Source organism: Ambystoma mexicanum, chromosome 12 (assembly GCF_040938575.1).
Source record: "Ambystoma mexicanum isolate Mex_15411 chromosome 12, UKY_AmexF1_1, whole genome shotgun sequence".
In the NCBI taxonomy this organism is placed as follows: Eukaryota; Metazoa; Chordata; class Amphibia; order Caudata; family Ambystomatidae; genus Ambystoma; species Ambystoma mexicanum.
In genome coordinates, this window is record NC_090936.1 from 428,124,209 (window position 1) to 428,141,146 (window position 16,938).

Sequence of the window (16,938 nt, forward strand, 5' to 3'; positions counted from 1 at the left end):
TACCCTCAGTACAACCCTATCCTTGTGAAACACAGTAAAGGGTGGCTTAGATTAAAGTGCCTGCAATTCACTCACTCTGCGAGCAGAAGTAACCGCAACCAAGAACACCGTCCTGAAAGACAATCTCAAAGGGCAAGAGTGCAAAGGTTCAAATGGAGCACCCATCAGGAATTTCAAAACCAAATTCAGATCCCAAACTGGCACCTGGAAAGGGGACAGTGGGAACACATTAGTGAGCCCTTTAAGAAATTGGGAAATCAAAGGAATCTTAAAGTAATAAGATTCTTCAGACGAGCGCTTGAAGATAGACAGCGCCGCCAGGTAACCCTTTAATGGTACCCATTTCAAGGCCCCTGTGGGCCAAAGAAAGCAAGAAAGACAAAACCACAGGAATGGAACACTGAAAAGGATCAACATTTTGTCCTCTGCACCAGTCGCAAAACTTACGGCAACGGTACAGGGATTTTGTTGCTGGCCTCCTGGCCGAAAGTATCACATCAGCCGTGAGGTCCCAATCCTTATACCTCAACCTTTCAGATACCAAGCGTGAAGGTTGAGAGTCCTGACCTCTGGATGGAGAACCTGACTCCCCACACCCCCCCTCGTGCGAGAGAGCAGATCCTCTCGGTAGGGAAGACGGCGTGGAGGGCAAATGGACATTTCTAGATGGTCCAGGTACCACGCTCTCCTGGCCCAATCCGGAGCAATGAGGATCATACGAGATCCGATCCTCCTTAACCTCCATAAAAATTGAGGAATGACAAGGACTGGAGGAAACACATACAGCAGTGGGAATGACCAATCCACTACGAATGTGTCTCCTAAGGCTCCTCTCGGAGGAAATTCCCTTGAGCAGAACCTCACGCACTTCCTGATGGCACTGGTGAGGAAGCGATCCACTTGTGGGGTTCCCCAAAGGGCAAAGATCTCCAGAAGGACTTCCTGAGCCAACTGCCACTCGTGAGAGATCATGCTCTGCCTGCTCAGAGCGTCCACCGCTGCATTGTCCTCTCTGGCCAGATGAACTGCTGAGAACAAAATTCCTTGCTGGATTGCCCAGAACCAGAGCTGCATTGCCTCTCTGCACAATGGGAGTGACCATACCCCCGCCCCCTTTTTTGTTGAGGTAATGCATGGCCACTGTGTTGTCAGTCATGATCAGGACACTCTTCCCCCGCACAGACAGCAGAAAAGCCTTCAGGGCCAGGATGGCCATCAGCTCTAACAGGTTGATGTGGAGTTTGGACTCCAACAGAGTCCAACGACCGCTGGCGGTCAAGTCTTCGGCATGTGCTCCCCATCCTGTGAGGGAAGCGTCCGTCACTACAGTCACCTCCAGCCACGGTTGCCAAAACGGCTCCCCCTTCATCCTCGTTGGCCCACCACAGAAGATCCTGGGAGACCGAGATTGGAATCTGAACGAGATCCGACATCATGCCCGAGAACTGTGACCACTGCATCTTGAGGACCCATTGCAGGGATCACATCCTCAGCCTGGCCTCTGGCACCAGAAAAATGCAGGATGCCATGAGGCCGAGCAACCTTAAGAATTCGAAAGCCGGGAGACTCGAGGCATATTGAAACTTGTCTACAACCGAAGAAAACACGTTTGCGGAAAAAACGGAACTGAGGCTACGGGCGCCGTGCGTCCTATTTATAACATCCAGTGACGTTGCCCTTGACGGAGGCCTTTGAGGGAAATCGACACGACGCCATCGCCGCAGGACGCCCTCTGCCGAAAAAGTTTCCGAAGTACACAGCTGTGGACATTACATGTCAAAGATGTGGAATACGTTGGAGGACACAATCCATTCGAAGTGTTCAGTTCATTATGTTTATTCGGATATAAAAAACATCCATCAAACACAAACACTACAAAGCATAAAAGTCATTAAAATACAGCATGTAGATAAAACAGTTAGCATAACAAGTTCAATACTATTAAACAAGAACATTAGAACCATAGATCTCAGAATAAAAACAAATTCTATCCCTTTAAAATCCCCCTTCTTCTATACATAGCACTTTTCAAATAGGTCAGAAGGGCCCAAGCAGTCCATTCTGATTCTGTTGTCAGAATGAATAACAAAGGAGGCTTGTAGCAGCGAATATCAGTGAGCTTAATAATCTGCAGGATAGTATGTTTTCTAATGTACCCATACCATGGACAGAATAATATAAAATGTTTCAGATCCTTTCTTGGGGACCAACACAATGGGCAGCTAGGATCATTTGGTATCCTGATCACTTTTCGGTGTTTACCCTTAACAGTAAGCAGTCAAACCTAGCCCTCATTATGAGCCATTTATGTTGCTTTTTCGTGGCCCAAACGAGATTAGGTTGTATAGCGGGTACCCTGCTATTCAGCCTATGTTGAGCTTCATCATGTGTGACCCGTGCTGCGAGGGCTCACTTGTCCGAGATCCCCTCTTGCACCGCCTGCTTATAAACTCTCACTTGCAGAGAAGATAACACTACAGCGGGAGGAAACTGAGCCTGAAAATTACCAGTACACAGGAACTCCCTTCCATACCTCAGCCAAGGCATTTTCGACAATGTTTCCTTATTCAATGTGCTTCTGATAATGAAGTGACACAGAGTTGCCTGCTTATTTGCCCATATTCTTAGCCAAAGATTGCTAGGGGCAAATGCCCATTCATCCTCCCAGTGATCCATCCCCAGTTCCCTATGGACCGATGCACAGGGGGATGATCCAGGAAGTCCCAGGAGTTGTTTGAAAAAACGATTTTCTTTTCCCTGTAATTCACTGGGCTTAGTGTGGCTCCACAACAGTGCTCCTTAGAGGGTAGCTGACTTTATCTGGGTGGTATAGACCTTAAGGACCGATAGCATATGCTGACTCTTGCACCTTGATAGAAAACGGGATATACCAGCCATATATTGACTCATTTTCAATGACTGATTTTTCACATAAGCAATTCCTGTCACCGCCTTTGAAAACCTGCCCCCCCCCCCCCAATAGAGAAGTGACTTTGGGCAGGTTAGGTGATCCAACTGGCCCTGCTGGATAAGAGGGAAGGAGAGAAGTGTGTCCCTTATTTGTCACTGAAGAGGTAGATCTTAGCAGGATTACATAGAGCAGTTGTGATGCAAATGCAGAGTGCCACTCCCCTCCCTTGAACAGCAGGCCTTCCATGTGAGCAAGTCTTTATTCCAGCAGCAAAACCTGGGGATGGGGTAAGAGGGCTTCTTTCATCCGAATACAGAAGGCTGGGGGTAACCCCAGTCTCCTGCCATACACCAAACTACATTCAAACTTTTGGCAGCCAGCCAATGACTGGACACCAACTAAGGCATCCCCACGCATTAAGGGAAGGATTTCACACACAAAGGACCAAATCTACATTCTCCCTAGACAGACATCTACATTAGCCAGTCAGAACTGGTTCACAATGCCACGGGCTCCAGCTCAGAGAGATGGGCACAAGCATCATGTGCCCATGTACGGACACTTACTCTAAACACACATACAAAGTGTAGTCAAGAAACATGATACAGAAGTTTGAGGTGTAAAAAGAAAACCTCCATTTAGTCACTCGCGGAGTTGGTAAAAAATTGAGCCTATCTAAACAAAATGGTTGTACCTGTTTGAGGCGATTCCACACAAAGGACAGCTGACATCAGCCTAGCCTCATGATTAACAGGGAGTGTAAATCCACTCGCGGGCACTGCAGGGGTTGAAATTAAGATTGGATAACCAACAGCTAAACGCAGCTCCTGGGTATCCAGCATAAACCTGTGACCAGGAGCTACCGCTGGGTAACAAGGAGCTATTACATAGTGCTCTGCAAATCGAACTTCTACATGAGATGCAAACATCATTTTGTCCATTATTTACGACACCTTATGCTTTAAATGTTGTACTGATGCGTCATAATGATTATTTTATTTTTCTAATTTATTTATGCTTTAGACAATAAAAATGCCTAAAAGCAAACCATTGTCATCACATTGCAATTCATTAGGTCCATTCATGTATTAAAAGACAAAAAACAGTATATACTATTTTTAAAACAGAAAAACAGAATAGCTGCATTCGGGTAAAATGCCAAAGTAACATTAACAATGCATCTCTGCCTTCTTCTGTCTTATCCTCCCGGCCCACACAAGGTATTTGCAAGTCGCATAAAATGCTAAAACATCACTGTAATTAATACATACAGTCATTGCCTCGGAGGTCGTACGACATCTTTGAGCCCTAAACAGTGGCCTTAAATAGCGTTCTTGTTGACAGGACATAACATTAAAATGAACCATGGTTTCATTCGAGCAACCACATAATGACCATATTTGGAGATTTGATAAACAATGCTCTTTAGGGTTTATGTAATCCAAATAGCTCTTGTAACCCTGGTTCAACTTTACACTCCAATAGCGTATTAAGACCGAATATCCTGCTATCTTGCAGCGATTGGCGCGGTCAGCCATAAGCAGGGATGCAGCCTCGATCGCTGCCTTGGCTGAGCTGGTTATAATACTGGGCTCGGTCCAGTACCCTCCCGGGCCCAGCTTGAGCAACACTTCCTTAACATGAACAAACCAGGTTAGTGAGGGGCCCCCAATCTGAGAGATGACATCCAGCATTGATTCTTTGAACTTAAGCAAGAAATTGTTTGTCCACAGGCAGACGCAGTAATAGACCGGCCGCAAATATCACAGATAGATTTGATGCATTGTATCCCCGTTTCCAGTTGGGCACAGTGTAGGGTAGTCCCAAGATGTTCTTTAGACACTTTTTTCCACTATAGATAAAGAGCTTGACTGCCCCCATAACTTTGCCTTGTGGGGCCTGCCTTGCTTGAGCTTTGTAGGGCTCTAGGGAAACGCAGACTGCACTGTTTTCCTGCTCATTGGTGAACCTTGTGAGAGCGCCACTGTACTTTGCCAGCGTCACACTTGCCTTGTCCAAATGCATGTTCCAGCTACAGGACGCTATTACCCTCACCCCCAGATAGTCATAAGAGTAAACCTGCTCAATAGGGCCCTCAACCAACTCTAATCTGAGGACTCTAGGTTTCCTCCTTCTTGTAACACTTAAGATCATAGAGTTTGTCTTTGTGACATTAAGGACCAGGCTGTTTTTCTTAAGAAAATCCACAAATGTCTCAAGTTGCTTGCCGACGCCCACACGTGATGACGACAGTAAGATTGTGTCATCGGCAAACATTAAAACCGCAATCTTGTCTCCTAGTGTGGGGGCATCTGAGTGGGATGCCATCAGCTCAGTGATTACTCCATTAATAAAAATGCAAAATAGCTTGGGTGCCCGTAAGCACCCCTGACAAAACACCTTCGCAATCATGAAGGACAGACGTAATTCTGTCTGTGCCCCATCTAACAATGGCTGCGTTCTCAGAGTACAAGTTCTGGATGACTTCTAGCAAATGTAAGGGAATGTTTAGTCCACAAAGAACATCCCACAGGTGTTATAGATTTTTCTAAATGCAGAGAGTTTAATTCACAAAGGTGTGTTTGTTCGGCATCAGCTAGCCTGGGGAGCCCAAAGTAGCTGTTGGTGTCAAGCTAACCAGGCACTTCTAGGCTACAAGTAGGAGCTGAATCAATTTGGGAGGAAAATGGGAGCCAAAAACTAATGAATGCATTAAAAAGTGGAGAACAGCCACAAAGTTAGACAAACTAACACCAAAAATGGTCTTCTGCACTAACGGTGGTATCCTACAAAGTGGTGGGACAGTGCATGAGGTACCAGATGGGATGATAGATGATCACTTTGTCTCAACTACAGTGCTCTTAATCAAGAAACTTTAAAAAACTAAAATCTAAACAAAACCAGACAATAGACATAGCCCCACAGGGTTTGTATTTTGGTAAAGCAGCCCATTTAACATATGACTGAAAATGTCAGTGGACAAAATTTGTGATGAAAGTACAGCTATGACACAGACAGCGCAAACACCTACCACTGCTGCTGTATCCCTGGCCTCGTCCATGTTCTCCTCCATTTCACTAAGTGCTTCCAAGTCTAGCTCTTTCTCCTTCTCCATTAATTCCTTTACTTTTTTTCGTTTACTCTTACTGCTTCCATATACACCGATATCACTGCGTGGACTCAAAACCTGAGAACATGTACAAGCAAATGGAAATTAGGCAATTTAGAGAAAAAACAAAAAGGCAAATCATTTTTGATGATTGTGACACAGAAGCCAACAAAGTATCCATCAAACCTGAGTGAATAAAAGAATAGGCATTACCTGCAAAAGTGTGTAACTGGAATTCTTCTTTAGGAAGGTCCGTCCTGTGCGATCTCTCCAAGACCGGGCTGCCGCTACCTGCGACTCTACCTGTGGCAGGCAATCAAGGCGTACGGGAATAGGGCGACCTTTTACTAATAAACTCTCCAGCTGGTCCAAGTACGCATAATAGCTACCATTCTGTGGAGTGAACCATTTAACTTGATTAACATTCAAATGAAAACTTGGCAAGCTCATGACCAAACTGCAAGCTCAATTTTACCTTAATCAAGATAACCTCCCGTATCTAATTAACCACCAACTGTTTTGTCCATATTAGTAAACAAGGGTAGGATATTAGAGGACATATTTCTTGACATAACAGACTTGTCAAACACTGGCTGCAATACCTTAATGTTGCAAATCATTACAGAAACCATTTACAGAAACCTAGTAAACTAGTCTACAAATGGTACAGCAACCTGTGGAAAAATATAGTAAAAACAGCAACAAAATAAAGAGGCACATTCAGAAGTGACATAACATATGACTTATGTATTGTAAAGTGGCACTGTACAGATCGAATTCTACCATGTTGGTATGAGGTCCTGTAAAAGAGAGGGAGAGGAAGATATTGACAGGCGAAGGGAGAGCCACAATTTGAAGTATAAATTGTTGCTCAGTGAAGAACAAGTGTTCGGCGTGCTGGCATGTACCTAGACAAGTTGTGGAGAGGGCACCTAGGGTATATGTTTCCCGAAAGGAGCCCTAGGTGTAGGTATGCTGTATGGCGTACTATGTTTGTCCTGCGACAGTATGGATTGAAGATTGCTGGAGGGCAGAGTGTGACAAGCTGGTGCTAAAAGTTTAGAGGTTAGCTGCTGCTGTTAGTGTATAGGGGAGCCGGTACGATATTGTGTTAACATGTAGTGTTTGATGGCCTATTTAATATGGACACTATCAAGGTGTAAAGTAAAATGATGAGCCCGTTAGTAAGGGGCACAACATCGAGAAGTGAAATAGAGCAAGAGATTACATGTAATAGCAAAGCATGAATAGTTATGACAATGCATAAAAAGGCATAGCATAGAACGACTAGGCCTACCAAGGCGCAACATGGCTCCATCGCCACACCACTGCTTTCACCGGTTCCATGGGAAAACCTTGCCAACAAAATCTTGCCAGGGGGATTTATCTTTTTTCCTGACCCCTAAAATGATTTCCCCAAATATTCTTTGATCAGTATTTTTTACTATTCTAAACTACAGTCTTAGAATATTTGGAGCAAGTATTTGATTTTAGTCAGGGTGCAAATCTGAGAAATTGTCATCCTCCGCAACGTTTTGCACAACCAGTTTTCTCTGGACACACTTTCACTGGCTTCTGCAAACAGCTCCCATTGTCTTCTGCAAATAGCTCCCATTAGCTCTGTCAGATTACGTTATGCTGGTTAATATGCTTTCATACTGTGCCAAATTACCACCACCGTAGTTTCAGAGCCAATAGGCTTGTAACTCTGCCACTGTCGAGCTGGTGCTTTTTCTCGCGTGTGTGCTCGCCCACACCCTCTTCTAATACATTGGACACCATGTGAAATAATTATGACAGATGAGGGGAGGGGGATTACGGAGCAGTACTCCGCTCAATACCCTAAGCAAAGTACAAGGGTGAGGTTTAGCATAGACATTTGGTTAAAGAGAAAGAGTCGCACAAGATATGAAAACTACAAGAGTACAGGTTACCTTTCCTTAGGACGTCGGTTGGCAGGACAAGAGCTGCCTCAAACTACTATTTCAGATGCTATGCCCAAAGGGGCCTGTTGATATTTTTTTCCATCAAGCAAGCTGTTAGATGATTTTTACCAAAGTACAGCCTATGACAGTGTTAGGGAGAATTCTCAAGAATGTGCTAATTCACTTCACCTTAGAGACCCCCAGCAACTTTGCTGAATTTTGAGGACTTGCTTTTTTTACCTAGAGTGTGTGAGCCTTTTCCCCACTCTCTCATCTTTTACAATTGTGTCACAAAGCACCTTCAGTGCAGTGACACAGGGAAGCATTTCAGGCTTTCCCAAGGTCTAAATACTTTCTCTGGAATAAACTACTGTCTCCCAGAGTAAGTAAAGTGAAATTGACTTTACTAGTCTGAACTGCCTAAACCCAGCACACCCTATCTTACAATAGAATGCTGGAGGGGTTACTTAGTATGCCCTGTGTCTAAATATTCATGTAGCAGTAAAATGCTACTCTTTCCTCTCAGAATGGCTGGTGGCAGTGGTTTGACAACGAACTACCATTATTTTTCCCGACCGCAAACTATTCGAAGCTCCGGTAACGTTAAATCGCCTAAGCCTCTTTTGTTAAAACAGGTCCTGGTCTTCTTTTTTCGTCATTTCTTTTTGGAAAGGTTCTTCGAGTGTTTCTCTGCGTGCCAAGCCAGGTTTGGTCTCTTTGTTCATTAGTCTTTAGCGGGCTTCAGGCGTGAAGACCGCCTCTAGCGCCTGAGTGTCTGGGGTGGGCAGGAAGTGAGGGAGGGGCCCTAAACTCCCTGTGCTTAGTCTCCTAGGAGACCCAAATGCACTCTGTGGTGATTGGCTGGCTGACTGGCAAGGAAAGCCACCCTGCTGGGTGAGTGACAGCTAGGCTGGAATTAATGAGAGAGAACTGAATAAAAGGCGAGTTTCTTGGCTTGGAAGGCAGAGTCGACCACTGGACAAAGGAACCGAAGAAGAGCTTGAAGAGGACACCTGCTGCAACTCCTGGACCGTTGGTTTGCCCGGTGAAGCCCTGCTGCAGTGACTACTTGTGAAGTTCTAATCGACAGAGAAGCCCCTGCAAGGACAACTTCTTCCCTTCAGTTGGTGGGACCAATCAACTGAAAAGTAAGCCACCTGGACACCTAGCTCGGAGCTGGTTGAATTTCCCCAGAGTTGCTGCAGGAAACCGTAAAACCAGGGAGAGGGACACCAGTTTGTGTGCTTTCCCGTTTCCATACCAGAACCGCTTTATCCTATTCCAAGGCTTTAGCCCATTGACTTTGGCCTAGCCTATTGAATTGACTCTTCTGGTGAACTCAAAATATCTACACTGTCTAAGAATAATTGTAACCTTCGATGTTCTAAAAACCTTTGCCTTTTACCCCTCTTGAAAAGTATTCCGAATGCCTACAGTAAGATATTCATGTCCCCAGCACCCTTGTTACTAAAGTTACCTGTGATTGTGATTGTAGGTTGTGTCTGTGGGCCATCCCAAAAGGGTCTTATCTGATTCAGAAACTTAAGAGTGTACAGTATTGAAGAATATTTGTGTGTTATTGTATAATTGGCTCCTTCTAATTAAATGTTTTCTAACTGACTGGTTAATAAATTAATACGTATTTAACCAAGAAACCTTGAGTGTAAGAGTCTATTTGAACACCTGTGATTGTAGAGCTCTGTCTAACATCATTACTGCTCACATTTCCCCTCTTGAGATAAGCCTGGCTGCTCAACACGCTACCAAAACTGTAGTACAGACTTATGCCAAAGGTTGGTTTGCTTACACCTGTAGTCATAGTTGTGTGTAGTGTTCCCAAAGGGTACTGCATACAAACTTTGCCTAACAGGCAGAACTTAAGAAAGCCCACCTTGTGTGAACAGGATTACACTACTTAGGTTTGGCCTGGACTACCCAAAGGTTTGGTAGCAATGGACGAGCAGCCAGGCTTAGTTTAAGGAGGGGGTTGGGGGGAGAAGAGCTGTAGTAGCTACACAGAGCACACCTTGGTTCAATGAAACACATATACATTGTACAGTTATAGAGAAAATAAGCATGTATTTATATGCACAAAAGGCACACTGTTCCTCTTCTAAGTTCAGTTAAGTAGAAACACATTCAAAGTGAGAGCACGTGCAATATCAGTAGCATAAGTAAACCATAGGCATTCATAGGTAAGTATGTTCAGAATAGATTTAGAGTAACAAACCACATAATAAAACTACCTGAAACATACATGTAAATTCGTATAATTTGTCATCCAACCTGTATTATGAGTTCAACCCGATCTGGTAAGAGTCTCTCAATGTTGAGGGTTCACTGGGCCACCAGTGATCAGGGGTTCGGCAGGAAAAGCAAAGTAGTGTGTCAAGAGTGGTAGCATCCCTCTGGATTCCCTACAATTGCAGGTAACAACAGTTGCTTTCACAAACTCAGGGAGGTTAAGATGACCCCCCCTGAATAATTGCCCCAAGGACCAATGCCCCAGGAAAGAAGGAATTCCCGATGGAGCACCGAGGGTTATCTCCCCAATGTAACTATGAAAACCTGGAGGGGTGCAAGATACAAGCTATCTGCAGCCTCCAGACTCTCAGGATCAAGCAGGCCGACTCCAGGTAGGTTTACCAGGAGATGGACAGTACCATCAAGTGAAGAAGCAGTTGCTATAGGACTTGTCCAGCAGTGAGGCGGACAGCAGACCCGGTCACACATTTCTCGGTTTTAGCAACAGGGTGACTTTGGTTGATCTGGTGACAGCTCTCGTGCAGAATTCTAGGAGAAACAGCCGGAGAGAATAATAGAAGAAAGCTTGTTAGAAGTAAGTACAGTTCTTTGTTGGGAAAAAGGGTTCAGCTACTTCGTAGAAGGCTCCCGGTAGGCACACCGGTGTTAGAGGGGAGCTCAAGGAACTTCCAGTAACACTGCACATAAGGTGTATAACAGATGCCAGATAAAAACATGGTATAAAATGGCTCCATCAAATTAAACCCCAAAAGGGGTGCCCAGACTTCAAAAATAAGGAGTGAGTGGGGAAAAAGATTCCCACTCATTCAGGAGTCGGAAAAACCCAATAGTCCAGCAAAAAGTGCTAGGGGACTCGCCAGGTGAGCAGAATATCACACAAGATGGAAATTCTACCTAACAATCATCAAAAACAAAATATTTCCGAACAGTGTATATAGTTATCAAATAACTTTCCTGGACATGCACTACTTGGTTGGAACCTGCATCACATATTTTACATTTAACAAGAAAAGTGTTTTTATAATACCTTTTTGTGGGCAATTAGTTTCCCTGTTACTTAACCCCTACATCAGCTGAGTACGGAAACATACCTTACGTTTTATTTATATATGGCATACATTACTCACCGTAATCTTATTTCTGATGCTTGTACCCGCTTAGATTCACATGCTATGCATAGGCCGACTTTTAGTGGAAGCTGCGGAGTATTACAGTTGTTTTTGAAACTCGAAAAGGGGCGTCGACAGGGTGTGCCAGTAATACTATCCCTAGTGTGACGTCCACTGTACCCACGGTCTTTCACGCGTCGAGGACCCTCGGATTGCTTTGATTCTGACATGAGGTAGCATGAAGTGTTGCGTGAGTACATGTGTATTAAAGCAGATCAAATCAGATAAAGCTCATAAACATCCATGCATCTTCTTTCCAAGGTGAGGAAGAGTGGGCGCATGTGACGCTAAGCAGATACAAGCATCAGAAATAGAATTTCAGTATTGTATTGGTACAACAACAACAAAGCAGGGGGGTAGCAGTTTCTATGCTCTAGCTCCCAAACACTGGAACTCCCTACCTAGCTACATAAAAAAAAGAAGCCTCTTTCCCAATGTTCAAAATACAACTGAAAACATGGATGTTCAACCTATTCTAGCACAGCACCAAACTAAACCATGACCATTGTATTGTTAAATGACAATGTAAATAACAATGTTTTTGTATCCTATATTAACCAATGCCTGTGTATACCAATATTTTTCAAGATGTCTGTAACCACGCCGTGATACCCCAGGGTCAGGGCTTGTAACAAATGAATAAATAAAATAAAAAAATAAAAAAATACGTATCCCTTCTGAGGCCTGTGGAATCTGCTTAGATCACATGCTATGCATAGATTAGTGAGAAGTATTTGGAGAAGGTGGTGGGTTGTAAGAAGGTCCTGTGGCAAATAGAGATTTTGGAACCACTTGTGCCACCTGTGTTTCTGCTTTGGAATGAGTATCAATGCAGTAGTGCGGAGTGAAATTGTGTACTAAGCTCCAAGTAGCTGCTTTGCAAATGGGGTCCAGTGTGACATTTGCGACGAAAGCCAAGGTAGCTCCTGTACCCCTTGGGGAGTGAGCTCTTGGGGTGAAAGGCAGTGTTTTGCTTGATAATGAGTAGCACAGCTGTATGCATCTGACTATCCATTTGGAGATGGCATTTTTTGAAACGTGGTCTCCTTCTCTGGCTGAGACAAACAGTCTGTTTTCCTGAGCGGCATGGTCTCGTTTACATAGTAAAGGACTACCCTCCTTACATCTAGTGTATGGAGTTTCTTCTCAGCTGAGCTTGTTGGGTTCTGGAAGACAGCCAGTAGCTCAATGGATTGGTTCACGTGAAATTTGGAAATTAATTTAGGCGAGAACCTAGGGTGTGTTCATAAAACCAATTTATCTTTGTAGATGACAAAGAATGGGTTCTGCACTGACAATGCTTGCCATTCACCAACTCTTCTTATGGATGTAATAGCCACCAAGAAGGCAGTTTTGTATGTCAAATGTTTACGCCTTGACTTGTGCATGGGCTCAAAGGGGGGTCCCATGAGCTTTGCAAGTACTACATGGAGATACCAGGCTGGCGGTGGGTTCAAATTGGAGGGTGGAGACTCTTTACTCCCTCCATGAATGCTTTAATGACAGGAACTTTCCACCACAATAGTTTACTCTGAGAGGTGGTGGAAGCTGATAAAGCCGCCAGGTGAACCTTTATACAGTTGAATACTAACCCAAAGTCTAACAAGTGGAGCATATAGTTTAGAATGTGGGATGGAGTACATTCTATGGGGTTTGTTTTGACTGGCACCAAATTACAAATCTCTCCACTTGTCAAAATAACAGTGTGTGTGGTGTTTGGTTTACGTGCCTGCTTGAGGATATCCATCCACCTCTGTGGTAGATTTAGATGCCAACCTATGACCTCAGGAGCCATGCTGCCAAGTTCATTGAGTGAGGTTGGGGGTGTACTGTCATTCGCCTGTGTTGGGTCAGCAGTTTGGTCTGGCACGGGAGTTTGATGGGATTGCGCATAGCCAGTTTGCGCAGATCTGGATACCATTGTTGTGTTGCCCACATAGGAGCAACTAGGATGAGCGTCAATTGTTCTCTATTAATCTTGTTCACCACCCTGCTCATTAGGAGGAGTTGGGGGGGGGGGAAAGCGTTCATGCATAGGGTGCTCCCCTGGGAGCCTGGCTGGGGGAACCGGGACGCAAAGTCTGTGCATTGACTGTTTTCGCTTGTAGCGAATAAGTCTATTGTGGGGAACCCCATAGAGAGAAGAGGTGTTCTATGGCTTCTTCGTGTAGACGCCACTCGTGTTCTTCTGGTAGGGGTCTCTGCTCAATGGGCCTGCTTGAGAGTTGAGTTCCCCTGGAACATGCTGTGACAAAAGGAACATTTTCCGCTTGAGTGCCCATTTCCAAATTTGCTGCCCAAGCCTGGACAGATTTGGAGAACGTGTGCCCCTCACGCAACCCCCGTTTGCTGATATAAAACATTGCTGTAGTGCTGTCTGTCAGGACTTGCACGGATTGGTTCTTTAAAAATGGGATTTGAATGGAAGGGCTTTCAATTCTAGGAAATGATATAGTGTTCACGGGCTGTGGATCACTCGCGTCCTCTGCACACTCAGATTCCTGTCAATGACAGACAATAAGTAAAGCAATTTGCTAAAGTTAATCTACACCCGTTATTGGATCAGTTAGTTACCTATTTCTTAGATGTCGGTATCAACATAGTTCTTTAAGTGTTTCAATATAATGTATGTGCAGCAATTCAAATTCAACTGACTCAATTCATTTCCAAAAATAATTTCAAAAATAAGTAGAAAATATCCTATTTAATGGTGCATGCCAATTTGTCAAACAATGGTATTCAATCAAACAAAATTTTAAAATCAAACTAGTGTTCACAATGATGCAATATTACAGTCATACTGTCTTTAGTAACCAATGAACATTAGTTCTAAACTCGCTCAACGCATTTCGGGAAACATCTTCCTTTCTTCAGGAGCAAAACAATAATAACTCAGGTGCAATATTCTGCAACTCGGGTGCAATTTTCTGTAATAAGTGCTGTTTTGATACTCAATTTCATTAGCGGGATCGGTTTGACACAAGAACATAATAATAACTAGATGAGTATGGAAATAATGTTCTGATTTTTAGATATCAGAGTAATAAGCACACCTTTAATGACTTATTTGTATACTGCCAGAAGCTTTAGCAGATTGATGTGGTTGCGGGCTGCCATGCAAGACCACAGACCCTGAGCTGTGTGGTGAAGGTAGTGAGCCCCCCCACCCCGATAGCGAGGCGCCCATCGTGACAATCGCCTGTATCTCTGGATCGTAGAAGGGTTTCCCCTTCAGCAGCTATTCTCTTGTCCACCAGCGAAGATTTTGTACAAGTGTTGGCGAAACGACCACTAGATCGTCCCACTATTTACTTTCCTGAGACCATTGTTTCACCAACCACTCCTGCATGGGTCGCATGCGCAGGTGCCCATGAGGAACCAGGTAAATGCAAGATGCCATCATGCCTAGCAAACGCATACCTTTGCGCACGCTTACCTAGCGGCTGGCCTAATAATACAGTATTTGCAGTAACAAGTTTTAGACTCTTTCTTCTGACGGAAAGACCAACCCCTCTTGCATGGTTAAGACCGCTCCTAGGAACTGTTTGGAAGTGCTTGGCACTAGGCTTGATTTTTTCTTGTTGATGGAGAAGCCCAATTGGAAGAGGAAGTTGATTATTCTTTGAATGTTTTGTCTGCAAATTAGGGGGGACTCCCCTGTAATTAACAAGTCGCCCAGGTAAGGGTACACTGGTATTGCGTCCCTGCGTAGGTGCGCTGCCACCACCGCCAGTACCTTTGTGAATACCCTCGGAGCAGAAGCTATTCCGAAGGGCAACACCTTGAATTGGTAGCGCTGGTTCGCTATTTTGAAACACAAGAATCATCTGTGCGCTGGGAACATTGAAATATGAAAATAGGCATCTTTCATATCCAGTGTTGCCATGTAATCCCCATTTTTTAGTAGAGGGATTACCTCGTGTAGCGTAGTCATGCAGAACTTTTGTGGCTTGACATACTTGTTTGCAGGGTGCAAATCTAATACTGGGCGCATTGTTAGACCTTTCTTTGGCCCAAGGAAATAAGTTGAATAAATACTCCTGTTTACCTGGTTGGCCGGGACGACTTTGATGGCGTCCCTTTATTAGCAGAGTGGCTATCTCCGAGGAGGATACGCTGGTGTTCTCGAGTGGATCGTCTGTCGTGGGGGGTGGTTGTGGGGTCGTTGGTGGAGCTCTATACAGTATCCACCTGCTACTTTGGACAGCACCCATCTGTCTGAGGGGATTCCCTCCCATGCATGGGTGAAGCTGGAAATGCGCCCTCCTACTGGAGAGGCATGGGAGGGCACCTGAAGCGGAATGTCACTGCTTTTGAGATGGGGTGCCACCCCGAGAGGGGTTGCCCCTTCCACGACCACGACCTCTGCGCTGCCCTCTAGGATAGCCCTGGGAGGACTGGCTATGATTATTACCTGAGGAGGAGCTTTGGTTTTGACTGTAATTGGACCCCTGTTCAGAACCGTGGCCGCGAAAACAGCGAAAATTGCCATTACCCCTTTGGCCAGGTGGCTTGTTGGTGAGTTGGCCCAACAATTTAAGTGTGTCATACTCGTCTTCGGCTGTTTTAAGGGCGTCCTCGACGGCCTGGCCGAATAGCACATTGGGTTCAATAGGCATGTTAATTAGTGTGGCAGCCACGCATGACGTTTTATAACAGTACCCTGAGCAATGATTCTTCCGGCATTGTCCGCCGCGTCAAGGTTGGTCTTAAGTAAATAGCTTGACACTGCCCTCCCTTCTGCGGCCACCTGTGCTGGCTGGGATTTCAGTGGTTCTGGGGCAGACAATAGTAGAGCCGACACTTCCTCCCATTTGTGGCAGTTATAACTGCCCAAGAGGGTAGCATTGTTCGCAATTCTGGTCTGGTAAGCTGCGGATGAGGCCACTTTCCTACCCATGGTGTAAATCTTTTTACTTTCCTTGTCGGGTGGAGCCTCAGAGGAAGCAAGGGGGGTTCCCGCTCTCTTCCTGGTTGTAGTTACAACTAATGAGTCTGGCTTCAGCTGCCCTCTAATATACAGTGGATCTGAAGGTGCCGGTTTAAAAAGCTTTTCTACACATGGGTTTACAGCCCGTGTGAGGTTAGGGGCTTCTAATGACAGTTGTATCCTGCACTGTTTTGGCTTGAGTAGAGAAATAAACTGCACCATTGTCTTGATCCCAAGGATCTATTCTACAAAGTCCTTATCCTCCTGTACCTCCTGGGTGTCAATTTGAAAGTGCTCTGCCGCCTTGGCTAGCACCTCATTAAGAAGGGTTGGTTGTCAATAGGAGAATCAACTATAGGAGGATCCTGATCGATAGGTGAGTATCGGGTACATATTGGCCTATGGGTCAGCCTCTTGGTCCTCATCGTCCCCATAATAAAGGGTCTGTTGCCTCCTCGTCGTACTGACGGTCAGCTGCCTCTACAATTAAGAGGTCCTGGTTTTCAGAGTCCGGGTCATAGAGCTCTATGACTGTGCTACGCACTGGAGTTACTGTACGAGACCTTTTAGAAGTGGGTTGAGAAGGCTGAGCAGAGACTTGAGACCCAGAGGGAGCTGTGGGCGAGGGG

The 16,938-nt window shown here is 44.9% G+C and overlaps 1 protein-coding gene across 8 annotated transcripts in view; it reads right to left on the reverse strand.

Annotated features, from left to right (window-relative positions):
- KDM5A (lysine demethylase 5A) overlaps positions 1-16,938 on the reverse strand; it is a 1,841,472-nt gene that overhangs the window by 516,680 nt on the left and 1,307,854 nt on the right. For 7 of the 8 annotated variants that reach the window (XR_011281783.1, XM_069628593.1, XM_069628596.1 and 4 more), the window contains 2 exons: positions 6,234-6,413; positions 5,939-6,098 (listed from right to left, as the gene is read on the reverse strand). Coding sequence is in view for 7 of the 8 variants with exons in the window: in XM_069628593.1 (XP_069484694.1) it covers positions 5,939-6,098; positions 6,234-6,413 (340 nt within the window). In the remaining variant the exon portion in view is untranslated. The remainder of the gene's footprint in view (positions 1-5,938; positions 6,099-6,233; positions 6,414-16,938) is intronic. The other variant, XM_069628595.1, reaches the window with a different exon arrangement.